The 22,264-nt window shown below is 39.2% G+C and overlaps 1 protein-coding gene across 4 annotated transcripts in view; it reads right to left on the bottom strand.

The window, feature by feature from the left end:
* LOC122561119 (serine/threonine-protein kinase 32C) overlaps positions 1–22,264 on the bottom strand; it is a 334,934-nt gene that overhangs the window by 17,268 nt on the left and 295,402 nt on the right. For all 4 annotated transcript variants that reach the window (XM_043712560.1, XM_043712561.1, XM_043712562.1 and 1 more), the window contains exons 7-8: positions 20,553–20,656; positions 20,341–20,457 (exon numbers count right to left, since the gene is read on the bottom strand). In XM_043712560.1, coding sequence (XP_043568495.1) covers positions 20,341–20,457; positions 20,553–20,656 — 221 coding nt within the window. The remainder of the gene's footprint in view (positions 1–20,340; positions 20,458–20,552; positions 20,657–22,264) is intronic.

Genomic DNA, 22,264 nt, shown 5'->3' with positions numbered 1-22,264 from the left:
CTCTGATAATGAATCCCTCTGCTAGTAGGAACAATTTCTCTGTCCAAACCCTCTTGATTTTGGACACCTTGATCAAATCTCCTCTCAATCTTATTTTATCCAATAAAAACCACACTCAATTTTCCAATCAATCCAGAGAACTAAACTCTCTCACCTCTGGATTGTGTTTGCATGTCTGTTTGTTTGTGTTTCTGTATATATGTGCCTGCGTATGTGTGTCCATCTCTGTGAGTGTGTGTCTCCATGTACATGTCTCTGGATGAGCATGTCTGTGTCTCTGTGTGCATGCATGTCTGTGTGAATCTGCATGTGATCTTAGTGTGAGTCTCTGTGTGCATGTCTCTGTATGATGTGTGTGTGCATGTCTATGTGTGCACGTACCTCGGTGTGTGTGTTTGCATCTGTGTGTGTATCTGTCTGTATGTGTGTGTGTGTCTGTCTGTGTATGTGTGTATCTTTCTGGATGTGTGTGTGTCTGTGTGTATGTTGTTAGCAGATTCGACTACAGGGGGTTAAGTGGGTGGATATTGCTTAGCAACCATAACAAGGTGTTTTATTTTTAAAATCCCCAGTAACCCCGTCTCTGAATTCAGTCTGATTGGCCCAATAAAATCCTAGTCAATGCTCTGCAAAGAGATTCTCACCAACAAGTTTAAATTGATTGGCATGTAGCTGCTGGGTCTATCATTGCATCCTTTTTTTTGAATAAGGATGTAACACTTACAATTCTCCAGCACTCTGGCATTTGACCATATCCAAGGAGTAATGGAACAATGTGGCCAGTTCCTCCCAAATTCCACATTCACTTCCTTCAGTATCTTCAGATGCAGTGGTGAAGTGATAGTGTCCCTACTTCTAAGCCAGGAGGCCTGGGTTCAAGGTCGAGCTGACCCAGGGGTGTGTAAAATCCATGAACAAGTTGATTCATAAAATTGCTGCTTCCCTCTACATTGATATACTTGCAAATTGTTCTGATAAATAACTTTGGCAAACTGTGTCTTTTATCAGAGACACTTTGTGGTGTGTAGGAATCCTTAAATATTAATCAAATTAACATTTTTGAATTCGTGGTCTCTAGTGACTGAACTATCTGAAATTTGCAGTGACAGTATACGCTTTTCTTAAATTTGATCATTTTAATAGAAAAATATAAAATGTAATGATTTTTCATGTGAAAATTTTGAAAATAAAATCAAATTACATTCCACAGGCATCGAAGAGGCATTCCATTTGAATTGAGAATTTGATGCACTGTCTATATTATTGGTTAATTTTTCACACATTTTTAGCAATTATTTTGAGACAATTTTAGCTCCCTGCACCAATGCTTCAAATTTATAGAGGTTGTGAGTGAATTAGTTCCAAAAATAGCATTGGAAAAATTCAACTGGATGTCCAATCTGTGTAAATGGACTGTATGAAGAATGGCTCCTCCATTCAGAGATCTTGACTCTTCCATTCTCCCTGCTCCAGATCTCACTACAGCCTCTTTCCTCATCTTGCTGCTCCACCAGAGACAGAATCTATGATTGGAAGTGCAACAAGGGCAGGAGACAGGGATACTGTGATTTCACAGCTGAATGATTTATTTGGACCTGTACCCCCACACCATACAGTAGGAGGACAGGGCAGTGGTTATTCAGTGAACTGAGCCCACCCATCCAGGCCTTAGTGTTGGCAGCAGCTGTGGTTAGGGCAAAGGGAGTCTGACCCAAGTGTGGGGTGGATAGTAGGGCACTGAGTTTCAGAGGCTGGGAGAAGAGGGACTGATTCCAATGTGAGTATAATCGCATTTCGAAAACAGTATGGGAAATTTACTTAACATCAATTAACAAAAACATCTTACTGATGGATTCAAAATTGGAAGAATTAATATTATCTATGCATGCATTCTTTCTTATTTGTGTTATTCTCTCTGTCTAAAAAAGATAATCCTAAACAAAATCAACACAAATGCAGAAGTTAATGTTACCGCATGACTGAATCATCAAGAATGTCTCACAAAAGCCCTCTGAAACATTATTCTGACCCTCTTCTCTCCATGTTACATGCATATCATATTGTCGCATCCCAGGATGGGAATTGAAATTTAAAATAAGGTGTGAGCAATGACCCCACTAAATTATGTAGCCACACAGCACCCTGGAAGGTTTCCTGAAGGCATGGTGACATGATATGTACTACACCTACATGGTGATAGAATAAGATCTAAAGGGACCAAGCAATGAAAAAAATTGGCCCTGTACAATAACTAATTTTTACAGGGAAAACCAGGCACAAGTACAACCCCCAAGACATTCATATGTGTATGTGCAACTCTATAAAATCAAACCTTTTTAAAAAATGTAGCAAATTCAGTCACAGTGGACCCACTGTTCACTCTAAATAAGTCAATGCTTTGTTTAAATTACTAACTCTGTGAACCATTGAGTCAGTGGTGATTATCAAATAAATATTAAGACTGCAAACACCAAACCAAGACTGTGATCATTACTTTAAGTTCCCAATTCATCATATCAGATACCAAATGCTGGAGAGTACCAGCTAATGAAAGGTAAATATGAATGCATTTTAGCTAAGTAACAAGCACATTGAGTTTAGTTGCAGATTTATTACCTCACTATAGGAAAGTTCTCACGAAGATATGATCCACAGTTGCACACAGCAGTGTTACAAACAAATGATACTCATTAATGAAACTTTAAGACAATTCTGCAATTACAGATGAAGTGTCAGCAACTGAAGATGATTCACAGAGAATATAACACTTACAGTGAACAAGTGTATTGCTTGGCTTTATACTGTTAACAATTAATTTGTAAATAAATTGCATAATAAAAGAACTAAAGTTGATATATGGCATCTTCAGTTCTGTGTAGGTGAATTTTCACCAATAACTAATTAGAGGGCATTGATAAAGCCACCATTATTAAACAGGAAAAGTAAATTCTGCAGTACTGGATAGTTCAAGTAAAACAGAAAATGCTAGAGGCACTTGGTTGTCTTTATAACTTTTGTTATTCAACTTTCTGTGCTTTCTCACTTCGTAAAATCTGACAGATCATTCTTTTTTGCTTCTTGGTATTTTTAATTCCCATCCCCTTGTTCTTTTCTTAATTACTGTTTAATTTGTAATATTTTCTGGTTCTGTCAAAGCTGAAATTTCTATCTGGTTGCTTGCTCAATACACATTAATTGAAGTTTCCATGCCTATTCTTGTTTTACATGCTGTAGAAGAGATCAATTGTTCACAATATAATGGCTAAAGGTTAACTTTCCAATTCAGCTATGAAAAGTTTCAATATATTTTAGTAAAGGTTCACATAGGTGGTGGCCCACATCAATGAAGTTTTACTTGATTGAACTATTTGTGACAAATGGTGTTACACTAGGTGAAAAACAAGAAATGAAGTAGAGTTAGAAGGCAAATAATAGAGCCAGAGAGTCCAACAGGCCCTTTGACCCAAACTGGTCCATGACGACCAAACTGTCCACCTACGCTAACACCATTTCCCTGCACTTTGCCCACATCCTTTTAATCTGTTCCTATCCCTGTATTTGTCAAAATGCCTTGGTGAGCTTTCTTTAATTGGTCAGAGTATTGAGTACAGGAGTTGGGAGGTCATGTTGCGACTGTACAGGACATTGGTTCGGCCACTGTTGGAATATTGCATGCAATTCTGGTCTCCTTCCTATCGGAAAGTTGTTGTGAAACTTGAAAGGGTTCAGAAAAGATTTACAAGGATGTTGCCAGGGTCAGAGGATTTGAGCTATAGGGAGAGGCTGAACAGGCTGGGGCTGTTTTCCCTGGAGTGTCGGAGGCTGAGGGGTGACCTGAAAGAGGTTTACAAAATTATGAGGGGCATGGATAGGGTAAATAAGCAACATATTTTCCCTGAGGTGGGGGAGTACAGAACTAAAGGGCATAGGTTTAGGGTGAGAGGGGAAAGATATAAAAGAGACCTAAGGGGCAACTGTTTCACACAGAGGGTGGAACGGGTATGGAATTAGCTGCCAGAGGAAGTGGTGGAGGCTGTTATAATTGCAACATTTAAGAGGCATTTGGATGGGTATATGAATAGGGAGGGATATGGGCTAGGAGCTGACAAGTGGAACTAGATTGGGTTGGGATATCTGGTCGGCATAGATGGTTGGACCGAAGGGTCTGTTTCCATGCTGTATATTTCTATGACTCTAAATGTTAATAATGTACCCACCTGAACCACTTCTGCTGGCAGCTCATTCCATATGCATTCCACCCTCTGCACAAAAGAGTTGCCCCTCAGGTTCCCTTTTATTCTTTCCCCTTTAACCTTAAACTGATGCCCTCTAGTCTGCGATTTCCCAACCCTAGGAAAAAGACTGAGTGCATTCACCCTATCCATGCCTCTCATGATCTTATACACTTCAATAATATCCCCTCTCAGTCTCCTGTGCTCTGAAGAAAAATGTCCCAGCGTGTCCAAACTCTCCTATAACTCAAGACTGTTGAGTCCTGGCAACATCCTTGTATATTTCTTTTGTACTCTATTCAGTTTATTAACACCCTTCCTATAACAACATGACCAAGAATGAATACAACACTCCAAGTGCAGCCTCACCAATGTCCCATATAACTGCAACAAAGCCTTGACTGATGAAGACCAAAGGCCTTATTCACTGCCCTGTCTACCTGTGACTCCATTTTCAGAGAACTGTGCACCTGAACTCCAAGGTCCCTCTGTTCCACTACACTCCTTAAGGCCCTACCATTCAACAATAAAATCCTACCTTGATTGATTTTTCAAAATACAAGACCTCACACTTATCTATATTAAACTCCATTTGCCATTTCTCAGTCTACTTCCCTAGCTGATCAAGATTCGGCTGACATTTCTGATAACCTTCCTCACTATTCATGATACAACCTATTTTGGTGTCATCTGTAAACTTACTAATCATGCCTTGTACATTCTCATCCAAATCATTGATATAGATAGCAAACAGCAATGGACCCAGCAATGACCTCTAAGTAAGTCCACTAGTCACAGGCCTCTATTCCGACAAGCATCCTTCCACTAATACTCTCTGCTAATAATTAGACTAAGAGTTAAAGTAGGTTATAAAAGAGCTTAGACAATCACTAGAAGATAAAAGAGGGCAGATAGGGAAGGTAGCAATGTATTGCGGATTGAAGAAAAGGATAGAGAGTGATTAGAAGTTTGTAGAGAAAAGAAGAAATGTTTATGACATGAGATGGCAATCCAAGTCGAATAATACTTGAGCTTGCTCCATGTTAAAAATGTTCAGGTGTTGGTCCACTTGCAGGTCCTGCTCCCATTCATTCCAGAGGTGTGACCTGTGGCAAATTCATATGGGAAGCAGCTTACTGACAGGGCCATACTCACCAACCAAAAGCAGATGGCAAGAGTCAGATAGGGAAGATCAATCGCAGGAGCCCCAAAGGAAAGCTGGCCAGTAAAACCACTAAGAAAGATGCGCACTGCTCAGAAAGAAGGAGAGGGAAAGACTACAACAAGATGGAGGTGTTCATTAAATGGTCCAATGACTTGTAAACACCAAAGGCTAGAATTGTCAGGGAGCACAAATAATTGATGATCTGTCAGTCGATGTGCTATGTTCAACCTTTCTGCATTTCTTCCATCAGTTTGATGAATGATTGGAACTTTGACTTCCCAATGTGAACAGCCTCTGGTGCATTGTTATGGGCTCCTGATAATGTGGACCCATGCATCTTCAGTAAAATGTCATTGTTGTACATGAATAAGAGCTACAATTCCAATTACCTTGCTGTATAATTGCTTCCCGAAATCCACATTTTCTGCCATTTCCCCTCATCCTACGAATTTTCATAGACAATAGACAATAGACAATAGGTGCAGGAGTAGGCCATTCTGCCCTTCGAGCCTGCACCGCCATTCAATATGATCATGGCTGATCATTCCTAATCATATCCTGTTCCTGCCTTATCTCCATAACCCTTGATTCCACTATCTTTGAGAGCTCTATCCAACTCTTTCTTAAATGAATCCAGAGACTGGGCCTCCACTGCCCTCTGGGGCAGAGCATGGCACACAGCCACCACTCTCTGGGTGAAGAAGTTTCTCCTCATCTCTGTCCTAAATGGTCTAGCCCATAGTTTTAAGCTATGTCCTCTGGTTCGGCACTCACCCATCAGCGGAAACATGTTTCCTGCTGCCAGAGTGTCCAATCCTTTCATAATCTTATACGTCTCAATCAGATCCCCTCTCAGTCTTCTAAACTCAAGGGTATACAAGCCCAGTCGCTTCAGTCTTTCAGTGTAAGGTAATCCCGCCATTCCAGGAATTGACCTCGTGAACCTACGCTGCACTCCCTCAATAATCAGAATGTCTTTCTTCAAATTTGGAGACCAGAACTGCACACAATACTCCAGATGTGGTCTCACCAGGGCCCTGTACAGCTGCAGAAGAACCTCTTTGCTTCTATACTCAATCCCTCTTGTTAGCAAGGCTAGCATGCTATTAGCCTTCTTCACTACCCGCTGTACCTGCATGCTTACCTTCATTATCTGCATTACTGGTTTACACCATGCACAGATCCAATCACAAATGAACTGACCAGAGGGAATTGAGCGAAGCAAAACACTTCATTTCTTGTGAATTTTTTCAACATTTATGTGTAATCTTCACAAAATTTATTTAAAATATTTTACACTCCAATCTCTGTGTTATCCTGTATGCAATATCTGAGTAGTTTGAACTGACTGTTCCTCTATTATCCTCAGACTCTAGGCTGTATGATGCTCTTTGTGTAACCCATACCAATTGCAAAGTTATTCCATAGATGGCATCCACTAAGACATTGGTAACTAAATATACATTGAATGATGATATATTGTAAGAATAATGGTTAGACCTTTCAATGAAATTTTCACAGTGCTGATCAGTCATAAATGTTAAAAATAAGGAAGCAAAATTTTTTTTTCTGTTTTTACTTCCTTGAAACATTTATGAAATTTGAAATAATGAGAAAAAGAAGTGTCCTGGAGCTCATTTATTTGCTGTCAGTGGTGCCTCCACCTTGCACCTTAAAATCCAGCAGCTTGGTTACCTAGCAACCCATTTCTTATTTACATGCGAAGCAAATCCTTCCTTATACAATGAGAGTTCAAATTTTCTGCAAATGAAGCGTCTTTCTCACTCCAACTCTGTTTGTACAGAATCATTTATAAATATTGTAAAAAGCTGCAGTCCCAGCACGGATCCCTGCAGTACCCCACTGGTCACTGCCTGCCATTCCGAAATTGAACCGTTTATCACTACCCTTTGTAGTGACCATCACTATCAGCCAACCAATTTTCAATCCAATCTAGTACTTTGCCCCCAATGCCATGCACCCTAATTTTACTCATTAACCTCCTGTGTGGGACTTTATCAAAAGCTTTCTGAAAGTCCAGGTACACTACATCTACTGGATCTCCCTTGTCCATCTTCAGAGTTACATCCTCAAAAGATTCAAGAAGATTAGTCTCTTCTATTCATCTCTTCTATTCTTCCTTCTCCGTGTTTGTCCTCCCTCTGAGCTCCATGTGTCCTCTTGACCCATTTCTTCTCGCTAACATCAACCTGTTAGCTCATTTTCCCTGTGACTCCACCTACTTAATGCCTTCTGTACCCCAACAAACTTTTCTACAATCTTCATCTACATAAGATCAATCTCTGAATGAATAACTCTTGACCATCGTGCAGCTTAATACACCACTCCTGTGGATCCCATACCATGCTCGAGGCCTCAAACCTCTCGTTTTCTATCTTCCTCTCAATCTGCTACAATCTAATTTCCACCATTTGCTGACACTTCCAACCCCTGTTGCTTCTTTTCATCCATGCTCCCTAATATTTTCTGGCCCCTGATTTTTTTCTAAATTTGTCAAACTTCCCTCTAGTCTGCTTGCCTCTTTCACCTGATGTTCATCCCTAGGTCTGGATGCAGACAGTATCTAAGCATTGTTTCAGGAAATAACAGCAGCTCTCCAAAACAATTAAATGACCAGAGGCAATCAGCAATGGTTGCATCCTCATTGAAAGCCAAACCAGGCTTGCAGGTTGAATTGTGAATTGCTCGGAGTGTGGGGCTGACAAATGATGCAGGAATGCCTTCATTAATAGGTTCAAGTGAGACCAAAATTGAGGGGAAAAATGGGATTGAATTTTTTCACTGCAGATTTTTTATAGTTGCTGTGCAAGAGCTGTCACAACAGAAAAAAAATCCTCACCTTCCATTTCCTACGGCTACAATAATCTTCTGCCAAATGTTCTGGACACAATATTATTTTGGATTGTGAAAATATCACCTAATTCTGACAGATCTGCATTTAGTTTTGCAGATTACATTCAATTCCAACAGTATCCAATTCAGGTCACATACGTGGAGTTAAAATACTATCTGTTCAGTTTGCTGGCCACAGTTGGGATACGTTTGTTAGGAAGGGTGGATAAGGGTATAGGTTGGGGCTGCCACATAATGTTAAGTGATGACCCACTGTATGCAATTTCATTCAAACCTTTCATTGCCTTATTTTAAATTGAAGTTATAGCTATAGGGCAAAGTCAGATAGAAAGAACTTCAATTATCAGCTGCATAGCAAATAATTTAGTGGACATCCATGTCTCAATTTCTGTTTTCTGTGCACAATCAAAACAACCCCAATGAGTTATCTTCCACCCTTTCTAATGGACTGAAAATCAGGGAAGCATAGCATATTTCTGACTTCCACAGTAGGATCATTACTTTGGAAAACAGTAATCTTTGTCAAAGATTAATGTCAATTTCATGTCGATTAGCATGCTTAAAAGGGAACTGTGCAAATATGGAAGAAACTGAGAGCTGCTGTGGTAAACAGAGACATGAATGAACAAACAGCCTTTGGCAGGTTGGCTGTACTGCTCCTTCTGCTTGTGTTTATTTCACTTCCTCACCAGTCTGCCTTAATGAGGCCATAATCCCTGGAAGTACAAATACATCCAGTACACAATGCATCAAGGCCATTAACCTAGAGGTTCTGCTGTCTTACATCAGACTCTGTGGCTTTAATTAGACTGGGAAAGCAGGAAATGGAGCAGAGCTTGTTCGTACTGGATCTTCACCAAAGACTGAGTCTGCCGTTTTTATGCTATCATTTCCACTGGGAGATGCCACTCTCGATTACATAAGAACAGAAACATACACAACATATACAAAATATGAACCTTTGACACTGGTGCAAGTTCCATTTAACCACCAATCATTAGAACTCTCATGACCGAATGCATTGCTTCAGAAATTCAAGGGAACTTTGCCAACAGTGCTTTAGCAGTATGCTACACCAATGGGTTAAATTTGTGAGGTTTTGCACATGCGAATAGCTCAAGTGGTAGAATCATGTAGCACAAAAGGTCATTGCATAACACATTGTGTCTTTGAAAGAACTATTGGATTCATTCCACTCTCCTGCGCTTTCCCTAAAGCACAGCAAATTTCACCTTTTCTCCCCCATTGTAAAATTAACAGTGAATTTCAGTATGTGTTTTTTTTCCTTTAGTGCTTTGAGTTCTGACCAAAGGACTTTTTGCCAGCAACCTCGAGTGATCCTGTTGAATAAAAGAGTTATAGAAAAAAAAGCACTACTGCTGAATGGCAGTGGTGTGGAGGCAATGAAAAATATAACAGGCGATAAAATAAAGAGAAAGTATAAGAGTTATAGAAATTCCTTCTGTGTTCATTTTCAGCTTGTAGCTATTGTTTGCTTCTCAATGTAAAAAATGCACATTGTTACCTTCTTTCACATCTAATTGAATTGAATTGAATTGAATTAATTGTAGATACCTTTGCTCAATGGTCAAGACTGCTTTGAGCACTCATACATCAAAACTGTTTACACTCTAAGCATTGGCACTCCAGCAATGTTCCCCAACATAATGACCAGAGCACCCTGTCTATAATTGTTTTAATCACTGATTGATAACCTGCCCTCATAGGAAACACGTTTTTCTTTGACAAGTGCAAGAATGGTACTGTTCGATCTTGTATCATGCTATTAACTGTCAAACACACTTACTTAAAAATAAATTTATAATCTAATGAGTAACAGAAAATTAACATACTCTTAGTGTAGTTACTAATTTATTTTAGAGTAAGAAACATGAATAATTCATAATTCTATGCCAAAATAATTATAATATATCATCGAACAATGATTTTTATACCTAATTCTCAATAGTTTTGGGGTTTACAAAATCGTTATTTCATAGGACAGGATTTGAGATCTGGTGAAAAAAAGGCATATTTTCTCAGTGCTTTTCATCTTGCACTCATCAGGAAAATTTGCAAGGTAACACCTTAAAAGGAAAATATATAGAGACAAAAATAGAAATTTCTGGAAAAACTCAGCAGGTCTGGAAGCATCTAGGGTAAAAAAAAATCAGAGCTAACATTTTGGGTTGAGTGGCCCTTCGTCATTTTGTGTCTTGTATGAAGGAATAGTGCTAACTGGTTAACAAGTGAATTCTGATTGGTAGATGTGCTGCCATGGAGGATGTATTAGGTTAATGAAGATTGACAGTTGATTGTCAAGCTAGGTTTAAATTTTAAACCAGTCAGGTTGACTCTGATTGGTGCAGACATTGCCCTGAGAAATGATTGAGAGAATGGCTTCACTTATTCTGTTGAGATGAAACGGGCACAGAACAGGGCTCTATGCGTTAATATAAGCAATTTTCAGTGCACACAAATGCAGCATACTGTGAGCCAGAGTGATCATTTTAAATTGGTTGTTAGCATTATTCTTCACAGACTCAAATTATATAGCAAATGCTGCCCGATTGTGAAATAACATCTGATGTTGGACACTACGTTGTGAGTTTGTCAAACATGGGCTGGTTGGGAACGGTCATAGAGTCATAGAGACGTACAGCATGGAAACAGACCCTTCAGACAAACCTGTCCACGACGATCAGATATCCCAACCAAATCTAATCCTACCTGCCAGCACCCGGCCCATATCCCTCCAAACCCTTCCTATTCATATACCCATCCAAATGCCTCTTAAATGTTGCAATTGTACCAGCCTCCACCACATCCTCTGGCAGCTCATTCCATACATGTACCACCCTCTGTGTGAAAAAGTTGCCCCTTAGGTCTCTTTTATATCTTTCCCCTCTCACCCTAAACCTACGCCCTCTAGTTCTGGACTCCCCGACCCCAGGGAAAAGACTTTGCCTATTTACCCTATCCATGCCCCTCATAATTTCGTAAACCTCTACAAGGTCACCCCTCAGCCTCCGACGCTCCAGGGAAAACAGCCCAGCCTGTTCAGCCTCTCCCTATAGCTCAAATCCTCCAACCCTGGCAACATCCTTGTGAATCTTTTCTGAACCCTTTCAAGTTTCACAACATCTTTTCAATAGGAAGGAGGTCAATGTACCACCATAAGGAATAGGAACAAGAGTAGGCATTCGGCTCTTCGAGCCTGCTCTGCCATTCAATAGGATCATGGCTGATCTGGCATTCCTCACATCCACATTCCTTTGTTTTCAATGAAACTCTCAATTCCCCTACTGATCAAGAATCTATCCATTTCAGCCTTAAATATACACAAGGAGTCTCTCTCCATAGCTCTCTGTGGCAAGGAGTTCTAAAGACATCCCTCTGAGGGAAGAAATGCCTTCTCACCGCCACCTTTAATTGGTGCTGCTTTATTCTGAGACAATGCCCTCTCATCTTGACTCCCCATCAGTAGAAACATCCTCTTTGCATTTGCCCAGTCAAGATCCTTGCTCAGTATCTTGCATGTTTTGAAAAGCCAAAAGGATAGGCTGTTTAATACAATCTGAAGTTTGTATACCACATTGCTCATTTCTGAAAGTTACAACTACCTTTAGCCACAGACCTGGCATAAACAGTTCCTCTAATTACCCTCACTCACATCCAACTGCTCTCTTGACGCAACTTGACCATTCAACTCCTTTCTGATCCACTTGAGTGACCTCTGACTAAAGCCTATACCAACCCACTGCCTGACTAGCCCCTGACCTGAGCAACTCTCCCAATCTGAGCAGACAACTCTTGACTAGATCCAACTACCAATCACCACCCAAATACTCCTTTAACCCAGTAGAGCAGCCACAAGCTGACCAGCCTCTAGCCCACCTCAACCTGCTTCACCCATCTATCACCCAACACATCTGCCAAATCACCTATTAAGTTAGCCAGCTTATGCACTTATCTTTCCCGTTTATGTACTCCTACTCATCCATTCACAAATACACTAACATTGACACTGGACAGCTAGTCCCATGTAAAGGGGCATGCCTTCAGTGAAGATTCTTTTCACAGGTCTCTGCACTGCAGGATTTCTGAGTTGAGGGAGATTTTTCAGGAAGTTGCATGGCTGGGTTGATTTGAAATGTAAACACATAGGTGCAGGGTTTTCAGATTGTTCAGCATAGAATACAGTAATATGATGTTCACTGAGAGTATTGTACAATTATTTCTGTGAAAGGTTTACATTTGTATGAAAATTAAAGGAACCAGCACCTAAATAAAACCAAGACACCTTATTCTCTACAGAAAATATTTTTGACTTTAAAACACGCAAGATAATTCAGAGCCAAGTGCTATATTCAGAACAAATGTAACTGGAGTATATTTATAAACATATTTTAAGGTTCATGAATACCAATAATAACAATGGATATATTCATCTAGAATCTCAGATTGGTAAAAAGCAATTTATCAGCATAAAATATGTATTGTGCTTCATGTCTGTCTTTGCCCATTTTATATAGGACATTTATTGGGTGGGAGACTTTAAGATTAGATGACACAGGGACCACCAGCCTGCAATAGCAACAGTTTATATAAAGCTCCAATATATGAAGCTGCAAGACCGTTTTTGCAACACTATACATGTTTAATGCTGAGTCATCTACCAAGTAAATAACATGGATACCTACTGTTTTTGTTAATTGTGATAAAGGAATGTCTTTGTTTCACGAATGAAATTCATTAAAGCAATTTTTCAAACTTTCTGGTCACCACCTAACTAGTTGTATTGTAAGTTGTGTTACTGTTCAGAAGTATTTTAAGGTAGCTGGTTATTATACTACAGTCAGTTTTTTATAACACGATACTTCAGTTCTGGTGCAATCTTGTGTTATAAGAAAATCACACAATAGCCGCACCATTTAAACTAATGGAGCGGGGATCTGTTATAGCCAATACTGGTAAGAAAAGTTCACATTCTACAAAGAACGGTCTAAATTCTTCAATCACGTTAAAGCTAATTTGCATTGAGGAAATTAGCATTATAGCTGAACCAACTGTAATATAGAACTCACATGGGAATACCATGTCTGTGTTCTTTGATAGAAAAGGAGAATTCTAAATGGAGATAAGCCAGCCAGTTTAGGCTTCACTACAAACACTCCACACGTTATCACCAATGCTTACACATATCACCTCTGGACAGAAGTGTACATACTTCTATTTATCAGAGTAACAAAACCAGTAGAGGTTCAGTACACAGGAAACACTGCAACATAGTTGCACCACCTGCACCATACTGATCTGCAGCCAAAATCCTCCTTCAGCACAGCACAGCCAGTAGCTGTAAATATCACAGCAGATTTAGCTTTAGGCTTGTTCCTAGGGACATCAACAACACAAGCCAAACAGTTATCTCCAGATTATAAGTAAGTAATTGATGTTGTGGTGGTGTGACAGTGTCATACCTACATGAATGATTGTAATCTCTGAAATGTGCACTCATTTCAGATCACCACCATGGCATGATACTAGTCAGACAGTTGGCAGAATGTCTTTAATTTACAACCATTTATTAGTCCAGAAAAAATTCTGAACTGATGAGGCCTTGGTTTCAGCCTGCAGATGTGTTCCATATGGGGAAGCCACTGCAAGGCTCGAGACAACCTTGTCAACAGGATTCCTGAATCTCCAGCAGTGAACTAAAAAGCTCCTTTGCTTAGGTCCCTGTTCACAGAGAGCCTGCGCTGACAGCCTTTCAGGAAGGTCTCATGGCAGTGGGCCAGTTGGAAGGTTAGGATCAATGGTGGCCTGGGCATTGGGTCGGCAGGTAGTGGTGGGGGAGGATGGTGAGACTGAGGTTATGATGGTGGTAGAAGGGAAGAGGTAGTGATTGGGATTGGGGCCAGGCAGGTGTTGGATGAGAGTCTTAGAGCGGTCAGAGTTTGTAGACCGTGGTTGAGGGCTGTCTGATAGTGTCTGGGAGAGAGTGTTAGTATGGGAGTGCATGGTTAGTGCTGGGTGGGAGAGTTAGTGGGAGAAATTGGTGGTTTCAAGAAAGAGAAGTATCTAATAGCATTCAGGGAGAGCTGATAGTAGTTAACAGTGGTTGGGAAGTCTTGGAGGGACAGATCATGCCTAAAAGAGTGGTAGAGGCAGGAACCCTCATGATATTTAAGAACTATTTGGCCGAGCACTTAAATGCTGCAGCATTAATTCATTTTTTTGATTATCGTAGATCAAGGCATATAAGTTGACATTTAAAGTTTCAAGAAAGTCACTCCAAAAATGGATTCAATGTAATCACTGTGTGTAAAATATGAACAGCGTTCTTCTTACCAAAGGACCCTTATAAGTTCATCTTTCACCATGCATGGGCTGTATTCTGTGGGCATGTCTTGGCAATTTGGCCCATATTTCTGATATTTGATCCCACATGCTGACTTACAAGGTAAGTAAAACATCCTCTAATAAGTGTATAGCATTCATTACGGGAAAAGGACATTTGATTTATATGTCCAGCATAGGACTAAACATCAATTTTGGGGCTGAAAAAGATTGGGTAATGCTGTGCGCCAGTTCAACTTGCCAACCATGATCGATGGAACCATTTTTTTTCACCTGACCACTACTGTTTTGTGAACAGTGTACATGGCTCCTACATCTCCATTTATCTCAGCATCACTGATGTGTCACAGTGTCTGTGGCTCAGACGTCAGCTCATAAACCTAGAGACAAAGTTCCTTGAGTAACCAACACTCACTGCAGATGTGGTCACTGTGAATCACATTCCTTGCCCACCATCTCTACTCAGTCTAATTCAATTGGATGAAATATTTTAAACGTTTTCTTGACTGTATGCTTCAGTTTCAAGATCATTTTCTGATTTCAACGATGAGGCCAATCAAAAGAGAGATGGAAGAAATACTGACCAATCATTGACCTGTTTCCTGAGATATGTCACTCCTGCTCTGACAGGTAGAAACAGGTTGATGGGGCTCTTTGCTGCAGGTTTTTGTCTCTCAGCATCACTGCCTTTTTAATGTGGTTTCATTCTTCTCTGAAAAGGTCTCTCTGACTATCCCCAGATTCACTCACCCATCTACTGGACCCCTCATCTGTCTGCTGCCCTAACCACCTTATCATATTCGACTGTCACCCAACCCACTTACTTTGGTCTGACTACTTCCTCTATCCGTTCTTCAATGGTCATCCATTCACTAATATTTATATGGACATTTAAAAGCATGCTATGGCAGCTAGTGCCATAAAAAGGTTTTGTGCATTGTCTTCCCCTTGAGGGTCCAGTACTATCATGAAGCTCTTTGATGGATGCTGCAATTTTTGAGACATAAGGTTTAGGAGACTTGCAAGAAATGTGGGGTAGCACTGGAGCAGTATCGGGGCAGATGAAAATTTGAGCTGACTGGCAAACTAACAATGGTCATCACTTGGCAGAGGACCTGAGCCAATGTTTTGGATTGAAATGATCTTTCATTATGCTTGGCCAGATGAGTGCTTCTCCAATAGTTCTCAAGAAGCTTGACACTATCCAAAGCAGTCTGCTTGATTGGGTTCCCATCAATTCCTTCAGCAATCACTCCCATTCACCACTGAGACACCGTGAAGTATTGTGTACCATCTGTAAAATGCACTACAGTAACTCACCAAATTTTCTTTGACAGTCCCTTTCAAACACACAACCTTTGTTATATAGAAGGACAATGGAAACAAATACATGAGAACACCACCGGCTTAAAATGACCCTCCAAGCCACACACCATCCTGACTTGGATTGGTATCTCTGTTCCTTGGGTATCAGTCTGTCAAAATGCTAGAACTCCCTTCTGAACAGCACTGTGGTTCAAGAAAGCAGCTCACTACCACCTTTTTGAAGACATTCAAGGAGGTAATAACTACTGATTGAGCGCACAACTTCCAGATTCTTAGAACAAATAATGAAAACCCCCGTGACAATAATTCTCTTTGGCTTGTAGATGTTGTATGACCTGCTAAGAATTGCCAGTAGTTTTATGGAAGAAATTTGATAATGAACATTTTAATGTGCTCACTACTAAAATGGCACAGCACAATTTTAAAAATTGCAACTTCCAACTGTGCCAGTGTTTCACTCGTTCAGAAAAATGGGTTCTAAATGTCATTGATTTCAGACATCCAGATTTAATTACATTGATGAATTGAACCATGCTAAGAATTGCTGGATGAAAGATTCAAGAGTTGAATAATTTGTGAAAAAGTGGATGACATTATCAGCATCACTAGCTTCAAAGGAAACTGCTTGTGTTTGGTAATGAGATGGGAACTCAGAAGCAAGCAACTGTAATCTCCTGATGTCCTTGTTTTATTGTTACTGTCCTTCAAATAAGACCTGAAGATGTTCAGTCATGGATTAGGTTAGATCCTTCATTATAATCAAACTTCTTTACATGCACCACTATGATTCCCTTATGACCTTGTACGATACTTAAGGGGAAAATGTATGATTCATTGACCTCATTTGATTTTATTAAAAGATTATGTGGTAATATAGCAAGGATGAGGTTTATATCCTGATAGCTCTGCTGATCTGACAGTTCACCTGTGACAAAGTTGTTGCTGAATTATGAATAATCAGTGTCACAAATTAGATTTAAGACTGCACGGCCCCTCTTAGTCACATGCTCCATTTATATAATCAAAACATATTTATTTTAAATACAAATTTATTAATATATATAAAGTGAAATGATTTATATTGAAACCTGTAAATGTGCTATTCCAATTGAGTGGCATTTTCACATGTGGCACAATGCCTTTCATGTAACCTACTTTAACATTCTTTCTCAGTTCTTTCTCTGACTTTGAAATTGAACATAATTGAGCATTGAAAGGGTGAAGCTGCGCTTGCCCATGGCTGAAAGTGGCAAGATGGGCATTATGGTATTTTTTTAACTGACAAAAACAATCAAAGGAAATGTTAGCTATCATTGCTATTGATACAGCTCAAATAATGGCCTTCACAGCTAGACAACAAAATCCTCTGAGTCTTACTATGATAGGACTAGAATGCAAACAGTAAGCCTCTGATAATGCAGCTCAAATGAAAACCATCTGATTTGAGATTTCCAATTTCTGTCTGAATTAGAAAGCATGACCTACCTCAGATGAGACTTTTTAAATAATTATAATTATATATAAGAGTAGGCACATATTTGTACAAGGATAGCAGTTTAAATTCATTAGACTTTGGGGAATTAAATTTTTGAAGGCAATCAGCATTGGATGCAGCGACTAGCTTTGACAAGCACCCCTGAAGAATTTTTTTCTCATCAGCAAAAAGATTAGAACCACAAAAAGGTATAAACAAGATAATCTCTGAGGAGTATCAAGAGACAAATAACATAGCAAAGGGGCAGAAACAATTTTGAAACAGGGTCACTGACCTCAAGAGAATAAATAACTGTTGCTTCACAAATTGGATAAGGGGGAAGATGTTCCTGAAATTGTTAGCTTTGTCATAGAATCGGAAAATTAGGTTTAACTATGTATAAATTTATATTATACTACAAATATTTAACAATTGGTAGAAATTAATATCCTTTTCAATCTTCTGTGCTAAGGTCAGGAATAGATATGAATTGCTTGACCAAATTTGAACAGTCATTAGTAATAAGCTAGTACATGAAGTGGCTGGAAAATGTCTTGGAGAGGACTTAACAATCGGTATTGGAATGTGGTCAATAATCCTAAGAGTCCAATGACAGGTGATAGGGGGTCTGACAAATATCATGAGATGGTGGAGCATGAAGTTGTCCAACATTGATCGTGTATTCACAGGATTGGATGTGTAGGTCAGAGAGGATGTGGCAAGCATCTATGTCAATGTTGCATGTAACCATTGTAATGTGATAGATATAAATATCCTGCCCTTGGTTGGGAAATGGAGATTGTCACTGGCCTCCGATCCCAACTATAGTTAAGAGGGTAACTGGGCCCCATGTGAAAGCCAGATTCAGAGCACTCTCTGGCCTCTCCCTCACGTGTGCTAAAGGAGCTCTGAATAAAGATCGATTTGTGCTACTGGATATGGGACTCAGACACTTCTTTAAAATCCCTTTCCCTTTAACTGTATTAAATCATGTAAACCAAGGTTGGAGTTATGTTCCTCTCCTTGGCAAGTCCAAGCATTACAAAATGGCCTCCTCAGTGGTTCTTATATTTTTTAGATTTGGTTCATTCCAAAGTTAATTGACTCTGAAACTGTAATGTCTTCTGGATAATATATCCAGAATCAAATTTCAATGACAGATCAGCATTGTGGTTGGCAGTTTACATTTGAGCATTTTTAACTTGAAGATTAGGCTGGCTATCTGGATTATGGGTAGACTCTGTTTCAAATATTAACAGAATTTGTGAGAATTCTCCATGACAATGGCCCTGATTTGGAGTGTTTCTTCCAGCTAATTTATATTATATATTTGGTGGCACCCTCCAAAATTGTACAGAAGAACTTAAGAACTAGGAGCAGGAGTAGGTCATCCAGCATGTCGAGCCTGTACTGCCATTTGGTAAGATCATGGTTGATCTTTTTTGTGGATTCAGCTCTACTTACCCAGCCACTCACCATAAATTTTACTGTTCAAAAATCTATCTATTGTTTTCTTAAACATTCAACAAGATAGCCTCAACTGCTTCTTTGGGCATGGAATTTCACAGATTCACAATCATTTGGATGAAGAAATTCTTCCTCAACTCAGTTCTAAATCTGCTCCCCCTTATTTTGAGGCTATGTCCCCTAGTTCTACTTTCGTCCAACAGTGGAAATTGCCTCCCTGTATCTACCTTATCGTCTCCTTTCATAATTTTATGCTTCTACAAGATCCCCCTCATTCTTCTAAATTCCAATGAGTATAGTCCCAGACTATACTCAATCTCTCCTCATAAACCAAGCCTCCCTACTCTGGAATCAACCTCGTGAACCTCCTCTGCACCCTTTCCAGCACCAGCAAATCCTTTCTCAACTAAGGAGACCAAAACTGTACACAGTACTCCAGGTGCAACCTCATCAGGAGCCTATACAGCTGCAGCATAATCTCCCTTTTTCAAAGTTCTGGCAATGAAGGACAACATTCCATTTGCCTTCTTAATTACTGCTGCACTTGCAAACTATACTTTTTGTGATTATGTACAAGGACACCCAGGTCCCTCTGCACAGCAGCATGCTGTAATTTTTCACCGTTTAAATAATTGTCCATTTTGCTGATATTCCTAAGAAAATGGTCATCCAATAAAATGGACAAGGATTAAAAATTGAGAGTAAGACATATTCCAAAATCAAATCTGTGCTTGTGAAAGGAAGACTTCACAGTGGATTCAAAAATTTGTTAAAGGATGAATGTGATTATGTGATTTGTACTTTTTTACTTTATTCTTATTCATTACAGAGTCCGATCATATCCACAGGAGGCTCAGAATGGTGACATTATTCTTTCTCTGTTGATTAAACTAAATCTACATGATTTATAATTATAAGCCACAACTTTAAAAATAGATAAGAAATAATTAGAATGTTGAAATGCAGTTTTCACAGTTGGGAAAGAATGACCCATTTTTCAACTTCTAACATTCAGAAGATACAGCTGGGATCAGACTAATTCTCTAGCTAATTAAAACATTGATTAACTTCCTACAAATAAATTAACATTCTCAACTTCAAAGAGAAATCTAAGTCAACCCAAAGTCCATTTTCTAATAATGCACAGATTTGCAATGTCCTTAAAGTAATATTGAGCACTATCAGCATAGTTTCCCATCTTTTATCCCTCTTGAGTTTGCGTAGCATTCCCTCAAATATTTTGTAAACATCTCAATTAATGTCTTGTACAGATTGCTTCATTATTTAATGACTTCTTGCATAAAACCAAGAACACTATTTTATTAGTGACCTTTTCCATCTGTGATCAAACAGTTTACAATTTCTCCAGAGATGTCGGTGTGTAACAACAGTGTTTTTTGGCAGTGAGTTTATGGAACTTGGATTAAACAATCAGATCTTACCTTTCTTAGCAATGTAACAACTTCTTTTGTCCAAGTAGAGGAGTATTGTACACTCACTGTACTGAATAGCTGAATCAGGGATTCAACTGTGACACTAGAATGGATGTCATATGGCCTCTGGCAAAAAGAAACAAAACCATTATCATCAAACTGGAGCACAGGTATAAGCAGTGGAAAATAACTAAAAGTTGATAAATTTCCAAAGACTGTACCCATCCTCGAAGAAGTTCATACGCAGTGACTCCTAGTGACCACCAATCTACTTCAAACGAGTATCCAGTGCCACCATTGACAAAGGAATGAAAAATCTCAGGAGCTGCCAACAACAAAGAACTGAATTAAGCAACAGAATCACTTTACCATGTAACCCAGTCTTCCAATCAAATAGTAAGCATTGCTGCATGCAAGGAAGAAAACACATGCATAGAGAAATGCAGTAAAGACTTTTAAGTGACTGTAATTTTGCAGAATACACCGGCCATAATTGTAATCTTCACAATGCCACTTGTTTAAAAAAAAAGATTCTCTACTTAATTCTAACTGGAAGAAACATTTTCTTTTGCTTTTAACAATTCCATTGATTAGTACACTATTTATAGCTTGTAACAATTTTGTGCACTGTAGGATACGTGCAAGTCTAAAGTAGATTCCTATGCAAACAATGACCCTAATATTTTAATAGCCAGGAGTTTGTTGGTACAGCATAGACTGGAGTAGCATTTCCGAAGCACGCAGAATCCACAACACTGCATGGGAATTGCCTGGGAAATTAAATTTTTCAATGGGCAATTCACGAAGAGGAACCCTTCAAAGTGCATTAAAATGAGAGATTTTGATGTATTCTACCTCACTTAAGCCTAATAGTTACCCAGGAAAAATTAGAGGAATAAATTCTAACAATCTCTAATTTCTTGGTCATGATTAAACTGAAGTTCCATCTCACCACTGACATCCTCATGAACCCACACGCTGAATCCCATTGTACCACACCCAACACCCCCCATATACCCACCCTGGCTGACCTGACCCTGCCAGACCCAATAATCTCCCGTACCATGACCAGTACCCACCCAGCCTGACTCTGCAACACTCAATCCACATCCCTGCACCACCCAGCCCAACTTTACTGAGCTTGAAATCACGCTGTACAACATTAGTAAAAAATCATTCATTAGCACATTCTGCAGTCCTTTATCTGAACAAAAACACCAACTCATTTAAAATGGAAAGGAGATTTAGAAGGTGTGTCTTGCTCTTACATTGATAAAACCTTGAGCACAGAACTCATTTAACCAAACAAAATTGATGAATTGAATCAGTAAAACAAGTCAAATTTGGCTTTGATCTATACATCAGGATTCAAACCTTCCATGTAGAATTTGGTAAGGTATTGGCTCAGAACTTACAACACAGGTCCTTACAACTATTATTAAACCATGTATTTGCTTATTGACCATTTGCAGTGGCACAAAGAACACCCACCCGAGGGTTTGCAAGTCCAAAAAAAAACATGAACTACAATTTGTGCACAGATTTTATGATACTGTCTTTGCTTAAAAGTAAAATTCATCGATTTTTCATTAAAAGTTCAACAATGCATGATAATATGTTTCGCAATTGTGAGGCACAAGTAACCTGCATCCATTGTGAGCAATCATGTAAACTTTGTGCCAATTAACAGCTCTTCAGTTTGAAACATTCATTCTATTCTTTGTCCACAGATGCTGCCTCATCTGTTGAGTAAAATCTGCATTTTATATTTTTATGTCACTTTTCAGAATTTGAAGTGCTTTGCTTTTGTATCTGTGCAAATAGTCAAGTGTTGTACAGCATTAAGTTAAAAATCACACAACACTGGGTTATAGTCCAACAGGTACCTCCAAAACATTGTACAACATATTAGGCTATTGGATTAACACAGTAT

This window comes from Chiloscyllium plagiosum, chromosome 22, assembly GCF_004010195.1.
Source record: "Chiloscyllium plagiosum isolate BGI_BamShark_2017 chromosome 22, ASM401019v2, whole genome shotgun sequence".
Taxonomy (NCBI): Eukaryota; Metazoa; Chordata; class Chondrichthyes; order Orectolobiformes; family Hemiscylliidae; genus Chiloscyllium; species Chiloscyllium plagiosum.
Note: the sequence above shows the minus strand (reverse complement) of the source record. Positions and strands in the feature narration are given on the sequence as shown.